Source organism: Lolium rigidum, chromosome 4, assembly GCF_022539505.1.
Source record: "Lolium rigidum isolate FL_2022 chromosome 4, APGP_CSIRO_Lrig_0.1, whole genome shotgun sequence".
Classification (NCBI taxonomy): domain Eukaryota; kingdom Viridiplantae; phylum Streptophyta; class Magnoliopsida; order Poales; family Poaceae; genus Lolium; species Lolium rigidum.
This window is the reverse complement of record NC_061511.1, coordinates 184,668,258-184,689,311: the sequence shown is the minus strand read 5'-3', so window position 1 is coordinate 184,689,311 and position 21,054 is coordinate 184,668,258. Positions and strand designations below refer to the sequence as shown.

The window sequence follows — 21,054 nt, the reverse complement described above, 5'->3', positions numbered from 1 at the left end:
TATAACATTTAAACCTTAATTGGTCTGCTGACACCAAACAAAACAAAGACCAAGACTTGTTCTTTACAAAGTGTGACAAAGCATAGTTTGAGTTCAGTACAACACTACATATTGCATATAAGGACAATTACCAACTTTATAAAGCATCGCATCTTCAATAATTCAAAAGCATTAGATTTGCCCAAACATCACGTCAAGGTAGTAAACAAAATCGAATATTTCAGTAAAGAGCCTCATTCGCACTCAACGCATACATACATCGAGCAGCCCAAGGTAAATAGGGAGTAACCGAGCGAGAAAGCAAGACCTTCTGTGGCACGCCGATGGGGGACGTGGTGCTGTAGGAGACGTCCCAGTCAACGAAGGCATGGGCAGCAGGTCGTAGTGGATGCCGGTAGCACCAGCTCAAGCTCCACCAGGCAGGTACAAATATTCTCAGCTACATTGTTCTGCAACTTCGTTACCAGTTGGAGCTTGCAAGACGCATGAAGCATTCCTCTGCAACTTCACCTCAGCACCATTCTTCAGAACCTGCTTTTGCAATAATATATCAGGAACTATGACAAACTACCATATGTGGATGTTGTTTCACACCATATATGTTTACATGCGTCTTCAACTTTATAACTAATGATAGTAGTTCCGAATCTCCGATCTAAAATCGATTGGCTACCTACATTCTGGAAGAAAAAACAAAGAAATATTATACTTTTCATTGCATTGCAATTTTCAAGATATATGTAACCAGCTACTCAGAAAATTTCAGTGGAATAACTATTTTCTGGAAAAAAAAGTTATGAGATAATATTATTCTTTTCACTTGCAATTGCAGTCTTCTAGATGGAGAACAAGCCACTCAGGCAAGCACTATAATTATTGATGTTTTCCTGATTCACATATTTAGCGGAGTAACTACACAAAGTAAATACAAAAATGAAACAAGAGGGATTAGTTGACCCCATAAGGAAGAAAAGGGGTCTTCTATATCTGAAAAATTAAACCTACAGCTAGAGAAACATGAGACTAGAGTCCACAAAAGAGGAATTGAAACAGGCACAGGACCTTGACGACGACCAAGGTGACCGAGGTGATGCTGGACCAGCGGGTGTACTGCTCCGAGAACTTGCCCACCTATCTTTCTGACCCATCCACTCCTCCGGCTGCTTAAGAAAGAGTCAACAGCAAATAGTATCAACAAACTTTGTAACATAATGGTAAGATTTATTATAGCAATGCTTAGAACAGGCTACGAAGTAAGCAATATGGTAAAGTACATTATCTGGTAGGTGCTTTGCACAAGCAACACTTGAAACCACAAAAAAAATACATGAAACGATGGATTTATACCTCCAAATGGCAGAAGTGCGTCGACGAACTCATACAACAACAACGACAGCCTTGTGTTGTCCTGCAGCTAGGCCGGGGCAGGGGTGCCCTCTTGGTCCGGGTGGCGCGAAGGCCTGAGCAGGAGGGCGCACTGTGTGGTGGCATCGCTGGTCGTCGTCACCGGCAATAGAGCACCACTGCACATGGTCGACACCAGCCGTCTATCTATGCAACTCCTGCCATTCAACCTTCCGCCTCTTCACATCAGCTAGCCCGTGCACCTGCTGTAACCGGATGCTTAGAATATCTTTTCAGCGAGCATCTGAACTGAGAACTTCCAGAAAATATACTAACATGTGCTCAAATTTGATAGGTATGTTAAGAAACGTGCTAGAATGGACAGCATCGCAGGCTTCACCAATTTACTTCTACAAAGTTTTAATTCATTTGGATCCAACAAACAAACCTTTAAACATCGCCTGAGGAAGAGCGTCCAATAACTTACCAAATTTGTGCGCCATTGCTCTTTTATCTGTAGTAACTCTGCGGCTGCTTCTGTGTGTGTAGGAAAAACCTCAGTTAAGGATGTATATAAGAATCTGAATAGAGAAATTTCAGAAAATATACTTACCTTCAATTTGAAAAGTTCCAGACTATGTTCATTACCGAAGCACACATAGTTTTCTTCTCTAGAATACAAGAGACCTGACAATAAAAACCACAAAAAAGTCAGAACGCGCAGAAGCTTAGCATATCTTTTCACTACGTAGAGAAGCGAGTTTAGTTACAAGAGACACAACAAGTGGCTAATTTACCAAGATAAACTTGCAAATATAAAATGTTTAGAAGATTCAAACTAAAAGAAATGCAATTTCCAGTTAAAATGACACAAATATGCAGATGCAGACAATAACACGACAAAGTGCAGCATAACCTGGACAAGGAGTACAAAGTTGAAATATAGTGCAGCATAGGTTTTAACACATCTTGCAGACATTCAGCTTGAGTAATTATTCATTCAGAGCTAAAAAGGAAAAAATTTGCTTGTTTGTTCTTCCACAAAAGGAAATGGACAGATTCCAATATATAAAAAATTCTATTTATGTGATCATAATATGTATATACAGGCACTGTAGCCCAAATATTTAACAGAAGCTAGAACCCACTAAAACCATTAACTCCCCTAAACAGAAGTAGAATCATTAACCCTAATCCAATTAAAGGCATGAAACTGAGCGTCACCAAGCCCTTCTCCTTATCTGCACGAGGACAAGCATGAGCAAGCTGAAATCTTGCATTTTTAGGTCTAAACACGGATAGGAGAACAGATCGGGAGGCTTACCATGGCGTGTGAAGATCGAAGACATGGGGGAGGTCCTCCATCTAGAGCGCCGGCTTCAGCCTCTGCCGCTGCTACTGCTGCTAGGGCGCTTTGCCGTCGCCGTCCTGGCCGCCATGCTCAGCAGCCAGCCAGCAATGTCCCGACGCAGGAGTGGCTTCCAGGCAAGGAGAGACTTTCAAGCCCAGATGGGACATCGTTCCACCGCAGCAGCCACCCACGTCATCATGCCATGCTGTAGTTAGTTGACCAACACCTCAAACAAAAAAGCATAAATAGAATTTAGCTTCGGGAATTCTCAAGGATACACAAAACAACTAGACATGCACTTAACATATAAATTGCTAGTAGAACAAGTACTGAATCAATGAGAAAGTAATATGCACTTAACTAGAACAAGCATGGGATTCTTCAGCATAGAGAAAGCTACTACTAGAATGAGCTCATTTTATCAGAAGTCAGTGAGCACGCTTTCACAAAGATTGTGGATAGTTCAGTTTGTCGGGGATGAAGAGCTAGTTACTAATACACAAAATAAGATGGAATGGATAGAAACATGCGATTAAGCTATTTATTAGTCACGGTTATAGTGTTGACGGGCTCCAACCAACACTAAGAGGATCGACCAGGACGAGAAAAGAAAGAACATTTCCCGCAGATTTGTGCAGTAATCCAAGCAATCCTCGTGCCATACATTTTTTTGATGGGCCCATCGTGTGCCATACATGACATCACGACCTAGAGCGCCATGGCACACAACGGATTCACAAAGAGGAAGGCATGTTTTCTCCACTGCTAGCACACTCAACGTGATAAAAATAAACAAAAAAAAATATAGAAGGACAACATGGAGGAGAGGGGGCTCACGGGGCTGCAGCAGGTTAGAGGAGGTGACCGGCAGGAGCATGACGGAGTCGTGGCGGCAGCAGTGAGCCGGAGATGTTGCCGGCGGCAGCAGGTCCACCGCGCCTCCATTCCTGCGCCGCCGCGAGCTCCAGCGTCACTCCCGTCGTCCGCCGTTACGGACGTCGCGGAAAGACACCGTCGCGCCGACCCGGTCGCATCCGCAGGCCACCCACACGCGTGGAGCTCGTAGGCCACCGGCCACAGGGCCGATCGAGAGGTCGAGGCGGATCCTCTCGCGCCTCCCTCGATGTGGATCGCTGCGGGGAGGAGGCGGGCCGGGGCGCCTCCCTTGATGTTGGGTACTCCGGGAAGGGAGATGGCGGCGGTGTACGATCTGCTCTGGCGCACTGGTGGCGGAGAAAGGGGCGGCGGATGGGAGGAGGGACACGCCGGAGGTGGGGGAGACGAGGCACCATCGAGGGTAGGAGCGACGGCGGCGGCGCCGGCGAATTTGGGGAGGAGCGCTGGGACGAGAGGAGGGTTTCGGTGGGGCTTGTACTTAACCAGATTTACCGTCACGCGTTAGTTAGGTCTTAACCAAAATTTAGGGCAATTCAGATCAAGCCATGCGCAGCGCATTTAGTTAGGTCTTAACCAAAATTTCGCCTCGCGCCATGCGTTTGAGCCCAAATTTGCCGCCCCCTCCTCCCTCTTGTTGGAATATTCCTGCATTATCTTGCCCTAAAATTCCGGGTCTTTTTTGCTTTTTTTCATAGGTATGCAATCAAAGTGGCCGTCATTGCATGTAGGCGGCGGGCTAGAGCTCAAGCTTGTGGGTCGCGGTGGCGCTGCGTGGTCAGGATGCGACTGTGTTGGTTTGGGCGCGGTCATGGCCGGATGTGTGCGTGAGGGATGGGGCGAGAGAACGAGTGTGATTTGGGAGCGGTCATGGTGGCACTGGTGCGTGAGCGGGCGCCATGGCGAGCAAATAAGGAGGAACGGTTGGTAGGTAGGGCCAAGGATATGATGTCTACATGATGGCCTCGCATCGAAGGTCGTGCACCCGGAGGAAGTGTGGGCTCGATCCCCCGCATATCAGCAGTGTTTTTCATTGGAAAAGGGATCTTGTACAACAATATGACAAGTTTGTAGAAAAATGTTATGGTGGCCTCGAAGTTGAGTTTGGCACTACATGTTCAGAATCTTCGACCGATATAGCCCTATTTGTGAATCAAGTGTCAAATCAGAGTTGTGTATTTGATGTTCCTATCCGTGCCCACCCTCCTCCGTGCCATCTCGCTATCGCCCAACCCTTCCTCCGTGCCACCAGTGGAAATGGCGTCGGTCGAGGCACTCCCTTACCACCGAGTATTCGTGGTGCCTTTTGATGGCAATCAACATTTCCGTGTCTCCGACCATTGGACTTTGCTCATAAAAATAAACTCTATTCATTAAAAATATAATATCATATTTTAATTAAAATGAATATTTAATCATTTAGGGTTTGTTATTTAAAGTATTTTCTCTTGTCCTAAATTCCAAGAAAATTCAATAATTAGTAAAACTTCTAAAATAAGCAATAGTAATTTATATAATAAAGAAAACATCAAAAGTAATTTTATTTTACCATTGTTAGTATTTAAACCTCTAAACTGTATTTACCTTATTTATCATTTTTTATATACAAATAAGAAAAATGATAAACCCATTATTACCTTGAACTTAAAAGTTGTTTCTTAATTTCAACTTTACTTAACAAATGATTTCTCAACAATGGTTGGACAAATAGAAAACCCTAGTTCAGTTATGAGTAAAACCCTAACTCCATAATTTTATGTGACACTAGATTGCTTTCACTCCTAAAACCCTAGGGGCTTATGAAATGTAATCATATAAACTTAAACCTTACTCATATATATATACTAAGAAAACAAAAGCATGCTCATGTTCTATTAAGATCATACTAGCCCAAATATAAATCAAGTTATTATTCCATGTCTTCATCTTGAATAAGATCTTATATGACCAACTAATACCACCTCATGATGAACCCTAATTGATACTTATCACTATTAATCATCATTCATCGATATAATTCCATTTTGATCAACTAAAGTAGCAACCATATATAATGATGTACCTTATGTGCTAATGCTCAAGTAAATCATCCAACTACTATATAATTAGAAACTCATTTCATTTAAAGATCTACCTCATACTTACTTAAGTGAAACCCTTGAGACGGTGTTGTAAACCCTAGTTTTTATTCTCAAAGTCATCAACCTTAACCACACCCTTATTTAGTATCACATCATTGTGATCAACCATAATAACAATACTTCATGGAGGTATTCACTTTATATGTTCATGCTTAACTAAACCCTAGAAATACTAGATGCATCTAACTTCATTTTGCTTAGGATCCATATAATACTTAATTAGGACACTCAATTGAGAACCATAGTAAACCATAGAAGCAAATAGTTTATACTTGAAATACTTATTGTTCCTTATATAACATGTTCTTCAATAGTTATTCTTTTGAAGTAAATAAGAAGTAATCATTAACCATATCCTATAGTATTAAAACTAACCACTATTCTTTATTTGTTAACACTATGCCAATTACTATTCCTTGTGTGCTAATATAATTGATATACTCTATTACACCACTTGTATATGATACCGAGTTAACAAAACCATAATAAGAACCTTGTTTGAAGAATCACTCTAAAAGTGCAACACACCCTAAAGCAATCATCACAACTCACTAATCCTAAATCATCAGGGTTAGGTCACGCTTAGTACGATTGCATATCATACTATGCATTATAGCATTATGCTATTTTTTTAAACATTGTCCTTACCGGACGACGGTGATGCTATTTCAGAATTTGGAGTTATCCTGTATGGAAATCCTTGCCTGCATAATCTTGTAGTCAAGAAAGGCAAGTTCATCACTTGCTCATGTCACCTTAATTATTTTTATCAAATTATTTGCAAATTACTATCACTCTTACATTACAGAGCAAATATTACTTTTCCAATTATGAATATGACTATGTGGTGGGCAATGGAACCATGGTTTGAGTTGATGGTGGATGTTCCATTGCAATTGGGTTACTCATCTAGGATTAACAATCAATGTCGTACAATGATTCTTGCGCTGATGCACTTTACTCGTGTTAACCATAATATCTAAAATAGGACGGAGTAGTTAGTTGTATTTCTTCCTTATATACATCAATGGGCACACTTTACCGGAGCAGTTGCATCCAGGAAGGAGCAACCGGAGTGGTGGGAAACCCTGAAGTCCTCATGTTATCGTGGTGTATGATGGGTTGTAGAAGACCGGTGAAGGTGCTTACCTTAGGAGTCCGTGGTCTAGCGGGAGCATAGAATCGAGGTCGGACAAAGGAATCGACAAGGATCTAAGACCGGAACTACAATACGGGTGGGTGTGTGAAATCACGGAGAAATACAATGATTGACAAGGACCTTATATTGGGCCTAACACCAAGGAAGTGTGGACAGGAAAGTACGCCCGGTTGGCAACAAGGATAACTTCTCTTATGGGTAAAGCAACACACCTCTGCAGAGTGTATCAAATTGTGGCTTGTCACTCCCTGATACGGGTTTAGAACTACGAACGCGGCCGGAAAGGAACTTCATGAAGTTCTAGACACCCGGTGAAGGTTGACGGATATAGTTATTCAGAATAAAAACAACCTTTGAAGAAATGTTTACATAAACATGCATTGCCTATGACTTCCTGGTCTATGGCTGTAGCTATTGCATTAAACACCTATTTTCCTATAATGAATTTGTTGAGTACACTCGTACTCACCATTCTTTGACCCCCTACTTAGACTTGGGGGCATCGAACGAGGATCTACAATAAAACTCGAAGACGGAGGAGTCAACTACTTCAAGAGATAGGACTCCGCGGACGGAGTCAATCATTACATCCACCATGAAGAAACCTAAATTATAAGTAGAGGGGAACTAGTTTCCTAATCTTAGGACCTACGTAACTAGAATCCAATCATAGCCCCTCTATATATAGAGTTAGTGATAAGTTAGACTACGAGTTGTTCTTCTGGAGTTTATTTGCAGTTTTATCTCACTGTAAAGTAGGAGGTTGTGATGATCTTCTGTATAGAGTATGTGTGTAATTCTATAGACATTCCTTGGCCCCACAAATGTTTCTGTTGTACCACTCTGAGGATTGTAATACTAGTGGTACGATGTTTCATTGGTGTTATGTAAATGACTTGCATACTACACCACGCAGTGGTATGATGGGTCACCACACAATGCGTCATTTTTTTTTACCATGGTGGCGCCACATGGTCTCGGTCGTGTGTTATCTTTCAGCTTCATCGATGACAATTTGGCGTCGCCCCATAGTCTCAACCATCGAATGCATTCCCCTCGTGCCGAAGACACTCCTCGATGTTCTTGGGCGTCGTGCTAAAGAGAGGCACATGATGAAGTCAAAATGTGGTGGTTTACGTAACAATTCACACAAAATAGGAGAAACAATACATGTATATAAAAAAAGTTATGAGTGCCATACATGGAGACCCAACAAGCACTTTATGACGGAGGGGTTCGCCAAATGTTATGGGTGTGGTACTCGGCAAAGGGACACCACTATCAACTCCCGGTAGAGGCACCGAGCTCGGACACTTGTCCACCATTGTAAGTGCAATTAAGGTGAAGTGTCATCTCTCGAAGACACAATATCAACATAACAAGATTAGTAATGTCACCGTTTCAAAGCATGCATGATTGCATCTACCCTTGCTCGACCGATCAAATCCTAATGTGGTAAAGCACATGGTATGATGAGCGAATTGTGTCTCATGATTAAGAACAAAATATATTTAAGCACATGCTAATTAACTTAGTAGTGGTAGGAGTAATATTTTTTTCCAACTGGGCTTCCACCCCTTTCCATTACGAAAACATAAATAACCAGCTCAACTAGTTCATGTTATACGAAGAAGGGGGGGAGACAAGGGAAGCGGGTTGGTATGGAGTAGCATGAAACCCACTATGTACGAATGCTCGATATCAAGTATCCACTATGGAACGAAAACCTGCTACCACTAGCCAACAAGACAAAAAATTACAAAACAAACTCAGAGATCTAACACCATAGTACCTAGGATATTAAAGAAGAACTCCAAAAGAAGCTTGCTAACACCCACGAGAGCAACACACTGGCAACAAAAAAAAAATTCTTGAAGGAATGCAAACTTCGGGATCCGAAACCATTCTCCCAGCTTGAGAAACAAAGGACATGATATGCCACAAGTAGTAGATTGAGCTCTCAGCAGACCCATCGCAACTTCCAACATCTTCGTAGCTCCCAGATTCAGCTTCTCTTTACCTTGATATTTCAACAGATGTGAAGTAAAGAAAATAATCTCACACGGGGGTTCTCATTCTATGTTTATCAAAGGTAGCTTTTATTTATGGTACTCCAAATAGCAGATGTGGCAACCATGAAGTAATCATCCCCATGCGGTAAATTAGCATGAAACCATGCCCATGACTGTCACAAATTGTTAGGGCATAGGTTGGTACCCAAAATCTGCCCCACCGCCCCCACACCACCCAAGCTGTATGACAGTGAAAAAGGAGATGATTTGCCGATTATACTTCATGACAAAAATAACATAAAGGGGATCGAATCTCTCATTTATTGGTAATCTAACTAAATGTGAGCACATAAAATATAGGCACCGTTTTGAGCTAGGAATCCTAGCCAGGATGCGCAACAAAATTAATTTAAGTCAAGCGGGAGAACTCTGACTTCTGAGCGCTAAAACTCAAGTCCAAATTCGAACTGGCCCATTTTGCAGCTCGTCAGCGCCCACCGGCCCATTTTGCAGCCGGCGTCAGATGCAGACTGAACAAAAAAACCCGCGGAGACGCCGCGATCCCCTCGCCCTACCCAAATCGAACGCCGCCGCTCCTCATCTCCATCGCCGGCCACCTCCCCTCCGCCGTCCACTCCTCCACCCAACCAACTTTCACCCGCTCACGAGCCCCACGCGGAAGATCGACGGCAGCCGCCATGGACTCGCGAAGCAGTGAGGCTGACTGAGCCCCCAGGAACCACTGCGTCGCGGCGGCCTTTTCGCCGGCGCGCGCGTGCACCGCTAGGACGGTGCGCGGCGCTCCGTCGAAGTCGCCGCCTGCGTCGCGTGCGTGGATGGCGGGTGGGTGCTTCACGCCGGCGAGGTGCTGCCGGCCATCCGGACGCGGCGGCGCAGCTCCACCGTTATGTCCTCTGTCTCCGCCGAGGACCAGACCGTGGCCCACGCGGCGCCTTGTTCCGGGTCGTCGCCCTGCAGGTACGGTATCCAAACCCTAAACCCAATACGTTTGATCCCCTGATTCAGTTTGACTGAAAAATTGTTTCTTGGCAGAGCAGCAGGAGGAGGATGGAGGCGTCGTAGCAGTAGTAGTACCGCCGGTCCAGCAGCTTCTCCGGCCAGGATTCGACAGCGCCCCTCCGAGCCCTTCTCCCCGTCCGACTCCCTCCCACATCTGGTGCTGCTACCTTGTAGGGGCTGCAGTTTTCAGGTATAGGGAGCTCTTGCCGGTGGATGTGAACGGTTTAGCACCATTGAGTTAAAGCTAGCACTCGACTAGTTTCTGTTGTTGGTGATGTTCTGAAGTTACTACGTGGATCCATAGCTCCTGGGTTAGTTTGACAGTGTAGCCATCTAGTGTGTTTAGCAAATTAGGGGGATCAAGTATGAAGGTTATGCATTTTGGTACTTGTGGATTCTATTTTCTTCACTCGTTCCTGGTACTAGCAGGTGCAAGTTAGAGCTAGGTTTTCTGTAATCAGGTTCTCGAGAAAATAATGGCGATATGTTTCTTCCAACACGGAATACTCTGTCTTGATATAAATATAAGTTCCAGCTAGTTTGTTTTGTCCTAAATTTGCCATCGCACCAATTGGTTTTATAAAATCAGTAGAGAAAATTAGTGAGGAAGGAAGCAAGGAAAGATTGAGAGCTGCCAATAATTAGTAAAGAACCTCCAAGCTAATCATTCTTATGCTAGCTTGTTATACGACGTGAGCAAGTTCAGTCTGTGAATAATCAACATGCTAACCCTCTTGTTTACTTGTTTCGTGGCGTTATCATGCAATTTCAGAACTATTTGTTTCTTTAGCTATTCATTTCAGCACATGCTATGTTTGTATACGATAACTTGAGCAGCTTACGTTCTCAATTCCTAAATCTCTCTTTTAATTTGAAGTATCTTGCTTTGTGTAGGCAGTGACACGGGAAAAGGCATTGGAGCTAGAGACTTGGCTGTAATTTCGAGGACACGTGTGCGCAGATTTACTACAGCTGCAGCAGCGGGAGCGCGATGACGGCCGTGGCGGCAATTGACAGCAGCAGAGCGAGCATGCAGGAGTGGCTGTAGTAGGTGAGGATGATGCTTCCTTATCAAACTGGAATGACAGAGTTTACTAATTGTGACTTATATGTTTTTTTTTCGTTATTGTCTGTATGTAGGTTACTCTCTTGCTTAGCCTCATGGTTACTCTCTTGCTTAGCCTCATGGATAGCAGATGATGTTGATGAGAGCACTCGTATGCATATCCCTTAATGTTTAGTGTCAAATATGCATTACTTTTAATTAATCAAACTACTGTCCAGCTAGTTGGTCAAATCTGTTGCTGTTTTTTAAGTCATGCCTGATTGTTATACATTATCGATTTAATCTTCTTTTTATAAATCCTCTAAGTGAAGATAACTGCTGCCAAGTGGATGAGCATTAATTTTCTACGTCATGCTATAGCCATGAATATATACTGATTTATGCCTCTGCACATATTTGTATGGATGAGGCCATGGATGTGGCCATACAGGACCTCCTCCATGACCTGAATCTGAAGACCATGTAGGGCGTGACCGTGGAGTGCAGGAGGTTGCTCCCAAGGACCACCACTGCGACCTCACTGCTGTCGTTCAGGGCCACGTCAACACTGCAATGTTTTTTTTGCTTTGTTTGTCAGCATTGGGCCTCCATTATTTGGTTAAGTATGTCATCATATTGTTGATGTGGAGCTGACTCCTTTGTATTAATCATGTTGGCTGCTGTCCGTCCTCTGTTTACATTAGATTTCGAGGGCGTTGAGACCTGAAACCTTAGTTTCTGGTGCTCAAGTAGAGATGCATGCATTTGTAAAATGGGCATGTGTACAACAGATGCTAGATTTCAGAGTTACACTATGGTCTAGTAATTAATCTAGCTTGTCCTGTTTGCACATTCAGTAAAAAAATTAGCACGCAAAGCAACATGTCTGTGTATGAACAATCATATTAAAACCTTAGTATTTAGTTGAATTTGGTATTGGTCGAGGCCCTAATATCCTTCTTTCGTCCTGCCCAGTGCCCACAGCATTTAGTTAATTATTTTCCTGATACTAATTGCATCTTCTGGTAATGCTGAAGCTCTGCTACTGAAGCATCTAGTCAGGTGCAGCTTGTTCCTTGTACTGATGTGTTGTTGATTTAAGAGCTACCATGGTTTAGTCTTGCTAGCACTTCTAGATCTTTTTTTGCATAGATAATAATGATCTCTTGGAGTACTGAATCCTAAATGCTCAATGTTGGTAGTATGAATTGGTAATCTTCTGTTTGTACCATGCTATTTGATACTGCATACCTGTTTGTTAAATATATTCCTGGTTTAATTTTCTACTGCCTACATTTGAACCATTGAATGCTAAGGGCTGTTTGCTCTATACATTGCTTATGTTGCTATATTATATTCAGTCACGATAGTGTTTGTGTGATTTTGATGTGCACATTTATATGTTAACTAGTAAAAAGAGACTCTTGTCCTGTAGATGTTTGAGTGCTACTCCTACCATCTTACAGTTGAAATTCTCTTTTTTTTTTTTTTTGCTAAACTAAGACTCCATGACAACAGCCATTAAATTACTTGCAGTCTGCCAATAGTAGTAATATTGTTTTGTTGCCAGGTTCACATTTGCTTGTGCTTGTCACTGAAGCTAAAGCTAGTTTATGTGGTTTGTGTGATTTAGAGCAGATCTTGTTCAGGTAAACTAGTTCTTATCTTTGTTCTTGTGCTATTTCTGGTTATAGAATAGATAAGAACAGAGTTTGCTGTACTAACCATGAATAGGTGCGCACTACTTGTAAGATGGATTACCCAGAGACAACTGAGACATGTCTTGAGCATCAGTCACACAATGGTAAGCATACTGTAGCTTCTGAAAGCCTTTTTCTTTCTTCTAGAGCAGGGTTAAACACCTACTAGGATAATATAACTGTTGTTAATTGTCTTGTCTTATGTATCTCTTTCAGTATTTCATATCACTGGACTGTTGCGTTCGAGAGCATCTTCGCAGCTGTTAAGAATGTTGTATGGTGCGGTGGCAGCAATGCTTGGCCTTGGCTACAACCTCTCCGGTGAGCTCTTGGTTCACCCTTCGATCTCCAGCTCTTGTGTGCTCTGTTATACGACGGACATCTAGCTGTGGTTATTATGTGCTTTGGCGTATCAGCCGATGATCTAAATATTTCTGGGAACATGAAGTCTCCTTTGGTTCACTTTTTTTTATAATATCAAGTGCGCTTTTATCTTGACAAAATCGCCATCTTACCTCTGATACATCCTTGCATTCTTTTTGTTTTTATTATACATGTTGAATTAGCTCCATTGAAGCCTTAATCGAGCTAAGCATAGTGGCAGATGGCACTTGTCTAGCTGCTATTTTTTATACCGCTGTTGTGTCGTGTTCATTTGGTTTCTGTCGCTGTTGATGAACTACAGTCAGTTTGTAGCCTGCAACAAGATGAAACCCAGTACATTGATACCAATGCTGCTGAGTTGTGCGGTTTTATATTTTTTGGTTGGTATTTGAGTCTGAAAATAATTCATGCTGACTAATTCTTTTAGTAGCTTGTGGTAGTTGTTTCAATTGGTCAGACATGTATTGCTGGGAGTAGATTAGTGTATATTGTTTCTTGTTTCTTTGCTCCAGTCATGACATTTTAGGAAAAAATTGCTTAGCCAAAGATGTAATGTTTACTGTATTGTATTGATGTTGAGCTTTGCCACCTACTTGTCCAGGGAAGTGGAAGCGTGAGATGGTAAAGCTGCTGTTTTATAGAGTTGGCGACAGCTGCTGTGCCCCTTGCCGCCTCTGTGGCTTCTTTGTTGCGGCTCCGGTGGCAGGGGTTCTGCTGCTGTGTTTATGTGTAGTATTCAGTCGCATTTTGACAAAGTCGTAGTAGTTTTCTTTGTAAGCATAAGTTGCATATTCTGTTGGTTAAACTTTGTAGATGGAAGGGCAATTGATGGCTTGAATTATTTGGCATGTGGTCCGGAACCGAGGAGATACTGGTGGACCAAGTTGGCTGGGGAGGAGCAGTTTGAGCACGATGACTCTTTTTCCGCCAACGGCAACGGCAACGGTGAAACGAAAGATGAGCACTGGTAGTGGTGGTTGTGTTATATAGTTTCGGGTCTTGTAATAATATCCATTCTAGTTTTCAGAAGTTGTATTTGTTTCTTTTGTAATAATCATATCTGTCGCCAGCAGCCATGCCGCTGCTGATGTCGCGGGAGCGGACGTCGCCGGCGGCGCCCTGCTGCTTGGCCAGGACTTGCTTGAGCAGGTGCGAGAAGTTTATTGCCTTGATGCACTCTCCGTTGCTGAATTCGTGTTTAATCTTGCTGTATCGTCGGGATTTGTTGTTTTGCTACGTGATGATTTTGTCTAAAGTTTGATACTGTGGTTGCATGTGTGGTGCCATGTTTTTGTATTTAATAATTAGGACATGTGGTGTTAATTTTTCTTTATGGTGACGAATTCTTTTAGTAGCCGTGTTGTTTAAATTTGTGAGGCATGTACTGGTGGGAGTAAAAATTTGTAGTACTCTTGGCTGAATGAATGCATGGTCACACTTTTTAATTATACTCTTCCCTTAAACTAGGTGTGAGCCTAATAATTAATAAAGGTGTAGACGGAGGCTGTTTCAAAATAAAAGGTGTACGGAGGCGGCAGTAGTCATCTCTCCTTTAGTCGTGCAAAAAAAAAAATAGATAGAAGAAGATTTGATTGTGAGTACGTACGTAGAGAAAAAGAAATCAGATCGCCGGTTTCGAAGCTGAAGACGCGTACAGGAATTGATGCATGCAAATGAGTAGTCCATGGAGGACTACACGTTTGGCGCGGCTGTCAGGCGGTGGGTCATTTCTTTTGCGTTGCAGTCTTGCAGAGAGCGAAACGAATAATAATGCATCCAATCCAAAACGCGCGCGCGTGGTTGAAAAACAGGGCAATGATTATGATTAAAAGGAAGGAAGGGAAACGCGTGAGTGCGGGTCCAGCCAGGCAGATGCAGGCGTACTGATGACGTGAAGCAACCAACGATCGCGTAGGGCGGGCTCTCTCTCTCTCGCTCGCGTGCATCGCACCGCCGCGCGCGGCGCGTCTCTTTCTCCCTTGTCCCGCGTGACAGCTCATCGCTAGGCAGGTACGCGGCCGTACGCGCGCGTTCCATCCAAGTTGTTGCAAGTCGTCTGCCGGAAGAGTAGGGAGGAGCTGAACCCGAGGCGCGACCGCTGCAGGTCCAACTCCAGCAGGTTGTCCTCCATACATATCTGGTCGAGAATTTCTTGGAACCACCGAGCAATGCCTGGAGCAACTTGATATCTCTCTGGATCTTCCCCTCCCTCATCAATACTGTCAGCACAGCGCACCTTGGCAGGATGCACTTGTCCAGGCTATAACCTAGAATCACAGGATGCAGCATTATATCAGTCATTCCAAGCTTCAGCTCGTCCAGCAAGAACCGGACCTTCCTTTCTATGCTCTCATCGGCTAAAAGAACTATCGTGGGCTGCGTCTTGAAGGCCTCGAGCACCTCACCCTCCGACACACCGAAGCTCTGGAACAGTTCCAGCTTCCGGCGCCACGTGCCCCTCTTAACGCCGCACATCGCACTGAAGCAGTACACGAAGCGCGAGTCCGGGATGCGCATTCCGATCGCCTTCAGTTCCTCGAAGACTTCCCTGATGCGATCCGGCGACGCCATGAGCATGCCCATGTTGATGACGACGAGTTTCGAAATGGCCGCCTCGGTCAAGCCGCATCGGCGGAGAGCTTCCACGGCGGGGCGCATGTTCTTGTCCACGTCGGCCATGAGGGCCCGAGGGACGCGGGAGAAGCCGAGGCGGAGGTCGTCGTCGCTGCCGATGATGCCGCGGAGGAACTGCATGGACGGAACGAGGTGCTTGTCGAGGCCGCGCGCGAGGAGGAAAGGCTCGGCCGGCGATCTTGCGGGGCTCGAAGCCGAGGGAGGCCAAGAAGTCGAGCTTGGGGCGGAGGATCCGTTCGGGATCGACGGTGAGGATCGACGTGGCGGCTGCGCAACGTCCGGACGATGTCCGCGTTGGCGAAGCCGTAGTCTCCGAGGAGGGCACACACGGCGTCGGCCTTTTCGGTGGAACATATGCGGAGGCGTTGACCGGTGGTGGCCGCGGCGGCGGCGGTGGGAGAGGCCGCACGAGATGAGGTAGGAAACGGTGTCGGGGCGGTGGCTCCGAGTTGGTGACATCGGCGACGGCGGACGAGGAGTAGCTGTGGGCGAGATGAATTGCTCCAGGGATGGACTGGAGGGGGTTTGTGCCGCCGCCGCCCGGGATCTTGCGGATGTGGAGGAGGAGCCGCCGCCGGCAGAAGGAGGCGAACATGATGAATGAATGGAAACTCGAGGGAAAAACCAGGCCGTGGCCCGCCCTCCCGTAGCTAGAAACAAAGTTAAGCTATGTGTAAAGCCCGGCCCAGCCCAGCCCATCAACGGCTACAGCGCATCCGTCTATTCCCGATTCGGTTCGTTCGGGCATGGTGCGACCGAGCGGCGGCCGGCGGAGGTTCCGGACTTCCTACTCGAAATAGGCTTTCGCCCCGCTATATTAATATAACAACCACGATACAACAAACATGCTGGGGCCGCAGCGACAACCAAATTCAAAGGAACCAACGAGAGAAAAAGAAAAGAATACCAACACCGGCGGATCGACAAGAACGAGGACAACCCGCCACCGTTGCGCCTCCCGGAAAAGTCCTACCACATTCCTAGCACTTCGAACTACCGCGTACCAAACAACACCTTCAACAAGGAGGACGACGATGACGCCGCTGCTGTCCGGACTAATCCTAGGGTTTCCCCCGGTCCACGGAGGGGATTGGGCGAGGGGGTACACCCGACGCCCTCCAGGAAGGCAAGGCGGTGCCCTCCAGAGAAGGGGTGCTACATAAAGGGGAGGGGTAACATATTTTATTACACAGTGAACTTACTGATGTGACTAGTCATTACATGTCTCACTGAAACTAGGGCCCATAGCGTGGCACCCCAAATTCACTTGAAGCTGCCCGGCGGGACGCATTGGCGCGTCAAGAATCCCCCGAATTGTAGCGGGGAAATGAAACATTTCACAAAAATTCGAAATTCAAGCACACCGCCACGCGCCAAGCACGCGGCCGTTCCTTCCTCTTCCTCGGTTCCTCCTCCCCTATCCGAAAAAACCCCAAATCCCAAGCTCAAACCAAAAAAAAAAAATCCCCTGGCCGCCATGCATGTCCTCGTTAACCCGCTGGAGATCGTTCCCGGACGATGCGGACCCCCCGCCCTGAGATCCAGAATTCCGTCCACCTCGAGGCACTGCGTGCTGTCTCGCAGCAGCGGCTTGAGGGCGCTGAAGAGGAAGTTCCGCCGGAAAGTGCTCATGGCAACCGTGCAAGCTCACCGGCGTGCTGCATCCCGAGAGGAACTGGTCAAAGCTTTGCTATTCGCCACACACAAAAATTGCGGGCCAAGATCTGGTCAAAGCTTCGTCGATGGCTTGCCGCGAGAGGCTTGGAGTCCAGAGTCAATAAACTAGCTGCTCGAGGACTGGGCGGTTTACACGGATTCATATTAACGGACCGACGCGGGTGCTCCCCACCTTGCTCCCGTCGTAGCAGAGCCTGAACGGCGCCACGGCGGCCACGCGAGGGATCATGGCCGTCTCCGCCGCGAACGCGTCGGTGACGGCCCTGTGGATGGAGCTCTCCAGCACGGTGTATGGCGCGACCGTGCTCAGCTTGGTGCCGCCCACGCCCTGCTTGTCGATTCCCAGCAGCGTGGCGTTCAGCGGAACGACACGGCCGTTCACCTTGATGGCCGTCACGCCGATGAAGTACTCGGTCGACTTGTCACCCTTGCCGGAGACCCCCGCGGTGCTCACGTTGTTGACGAGGAGCGGCGTGTAGAGGAGCGAGCCGGCGGAGAGGTCCACCCCGGGCTGGAACGCGTAGGGCGCGTCCCCGAAGACGACGACCCCGGCCGAGGTGGTCGAGGGGAGGCAGAGCGCGAACTTGGGCGAGAAGCGGAAGGTGGCGGCGAGCTGCGTGGGGAGCGCGAACCGCGCGCGGCTGAGCGACGCCATGCCGGCGGCGCCCGACGCGAGGCCCTCGGTGAGGAACTTGGCGCCGCAGGCGAACAGGAACGCCGGCGCGGCGGCGAGCGGCCCCGGCGTCGGGCGGAAGGTGGTGGGCACGGACAGCACGTCGGTGATGAGGTTGCCGCCGGTGGCGACGCGCGTGACGGTGTTCTCGGGAAACCCGCCGCAGGTGTCGTTGAGGCACCCGGGCGACGGCGCGCCGACGCAGCTGGTGGCGCAGGCGGCCGTGCGGGCCAGGCGGCACGGCTTGGACGCGCACGGCACGCGGGCGTAGGAGGAGGACGCGTACGACCCGGGGTCGCAGTCCACCCAGAGTGTGGCGCCGCCCAGGTCGAGCACCGCCGTCACGGGCGTCTGCGGAGTGCGCTGCCGGAAGCTGGTCACGTACTGACTCGTCGCGCCGTCCTTGCGCACCGGCAGCACCACGGCGGTCGGGTTCTTGCCGCTGCTGCTCGCCGCGCGGCAGGAGCACGTCGACAGGAGGAGGAGGAGCAGAGCGGTGGCGGTGGAAACGACGAGATGGGACGAACGTGCCATGTTGGGCTTGGTAGAGTGTGGCATCGGCAGCGGGAAGGCAAGATGATGTTTATAACGCTGGTTGGCAGTCGCGATCCAGCACAGCGAGGCGGGAAGTGGCGGCTAGGCGGGGTGCGAGACGCCGGAATGGACCAAACGAGTGGACTGGGAACTGTATTTTCGTTGAATGATTCTTCATGGCAGGACATGCATACATGGCCCAATTTAATTTCGTATTTTATGGTTGAGACGAGATCCAACCCTTGTCCCCAGATGCTCATTATCCTGACGCATTGACGTGGCACCACTGCCCTTTTGTCGCCGGTCTCTGGCTAACGACTTTGTGTAGTAGGATAGGAGAACGGCGACGCGTCGGCCCAGGGAATACCGGCGAGCGGAGGGATGAAACCACGGGAGGAGGAGTAGGTTTCATTTGAGAAGCAAAAAAAAAGCTGACCTTGCAGCACGCGGGAGCACGCAGCAGCTTTTCCTCGCGCACGCCGACGAGGCGACGCCGGTGGTGAAACGATCGGCGGGCCACGGAACGAGCTGGACCATGGGGACGCGCGGAATCCATTCGATCGTGCGCGCTGATTTATTATTATAGGGTGGGGAGCCAAATTGAGGGATGCGTGCTCTAATTGTCGCATCGTTGGCTCACGCCATATACCATCTGCTTCCTTCAGATGCGCGCATTGCTTGCTTTCTTGCCCGGCCTATGTATACTAGACTAGCATTGTTGGTGAGCAGATTCGGCACAACAGAACCTAATGAGCGAACGAATTACCTGCTGAATCTGAGGACAGTGATAGCCTCTGGCCGGCCTCCGGCACCAAGTGACCGGCCTCGAGTGCTGCCCCGACGATGATCCCCGCGACACACCTACTCCTGCGTCCAATGTGTAAACCAAGCATTAGAGATCCAAACATCCGGAGCCTATCTCTATGCAATTAACAATCCCGTTAGGATGGCAAGATCACACCGTATCTAGTTTTCTCATCTCCAAGGGCAGTGCCATCTCCTCTCCGGCCATGGCGGTCAGTCTCCTCTCCTCGACGGACATCTCCGGCCATGGCGCTCAGTCTCCTCTCCTCTCCTCGACGAGCAAGAGTCAAAGTCTAAGTCGGTCGCACGCGCTAGCCGCACGCGGTCTCTTCCACCTCTCCTGGTATTTATAGCCACGATGATGGGGGCCAATGTTTTCGTTCGAAATTTGAAACCCGGCGCCACTTTTTTCATCTACGTATGGTTGCTTGCGGCTACCTTTTTTTCCTTTCCATCCATTGCCCTCTTGTTTACAAGGAAACTCGAAACAGACGCATGATCTACTCTCCATAAAACTAGGGCGTATCCATGCGTGGTATCATAACTAATTGGATGCACATCCCGTGATTTGTTAAGCCAGCCCCGGCCAGTATAGCAAGGCAAGAAATTAGTGTTGCCAATGCATTCCTCCTTATTTTCTCCCTCTCATCACGGATTTCACCACTAAACAAGGCAAAGAGTTGCCGTGCATGTCACATTTATCAACACCCAGTAATTATGGATAGGGCTTGGTTAATTAACGTCTTGTAATTATTCTACGCCTGGTGGTTGCTTCGCGCTACTTTTTACTTTCCATCCATTGCCGTAGTTTGCAAAGAAGCTCGAGCATACGCATGATTCATGCTCCATAAAACTAGGGCCTACCCTACCTTCGCGTATAACTAATTGGGTAAGCCAGACGCATACCCCTTGGTTGGTAAAGCCAGAATACCCCTAAATAATTATCCCTACTATTAATCGTTGCTACTTTCTCTCTCACAGTTTATTAGGAGTGCTCGTACCCCTAGATCGCAAATTTAATCAAGTTAGCATTAATAATATATTATAAAAAATTATACCATTTGAAACTTTAGATATTCTATTTTCTAATGATATAATTTTTGCATTATATAATTTAAATTATATTAATTGATCGGAATCGGCGACAGAGTTCCCTCTCTCCTCTCATCTCCTCTCCGAGCAAGACTCAAAGTCTAAGTCACACGCGACGCACACGTAGCCTTCACCCCTCCTAGTATATATAGACTGCAGGCCAAGAAATAGATGTTTTCGTTCAAAATTTCAAACTTGGCGCCACTTTTTCGTCTCCACCGGTTGCCGCTGCTGTTTTCGTTCGAAATTAGGCGCTGGCGATTGATTTTCCTGCGGTTATTATGGGCCTAATAATAACTTATTTGTTCCACTTGTTTGGAAGGAGGAGATGGAGATGATGGAGGGTGGAGGAGTATTGTGCCACGGATCACCCATGCTGGTTAGTTTTTCCTAATATGATATAACGACATGACCACGAAACATTCCCTACTTCAAATAGTCTATCCAGCCAAAATTAGGAGCGGGTCAATCCCCTAAAATCAGCAACTGCTCTCATTATTAGAAGTGTATATACAACTATCAATACCGTGATTTGCGAGAGCTTTCGTTTACACGGAATAATTGATGCAGCAAATTGTTCTTGTTCATGG

At 46.8% G+C, this 21,054-nt stretch overlaps 1 protein-coding gene, 1 long non-coding RNA gene and 1 pseudogene across 2 annotated transcripts; all 3 read right to left on the bottom strand.

Moving 5' to 3' along the window:
• Positions 1-284: 284 nt before the first annotated feature.
• On the bottom strand, positions 285-1,603 carry LOC124649210. The gene is made up of 3 exons (XR_006986583.1): positions 1,348-1,603; positions 1,063-1,160; positions 285-531 (listed from the first exon to the last, which is right to left on the bottom strand). It is a non-coding gene; the product is annotated as an uncharacterized LOC124649210 (long non-coding RNA).
• A 12,470-nt stretch (positions 1,604-14,073) lies between these two features.
• Positions 14,074-16,279, bottom strand: LOC124647900 (annotated as a pseudogene).
• Positions 16,280-17,500: 1,221 nt separating this feature from the next.
• Positions 17,501-18,724, bottom strand: LOC124647899 (probable aspartic proteinase GIP2). Its single transcript, XM_047187750.1, has one exon. It carries the CDS (start codon positions 18,590-18,592, stop codon positions 17,501-17,503), a length of 1,092 nt encoding a protein of 363 aa, XP_047043706.1. The 5' UTR covers positions 18,593-18,724.
• Positions 18,725-21,054: the final 2,330 nt, after the last annotated feature.

Excerpts from the sequence above, each read along its gene's own strand:
- LOC124647899 (XM_047187750.1), bottom strand. The coding sequence starts at position 18,592 with ATGCCACACTCTACCAAGCCCAACATGGCACGTTCGTCCCATCTCGTC.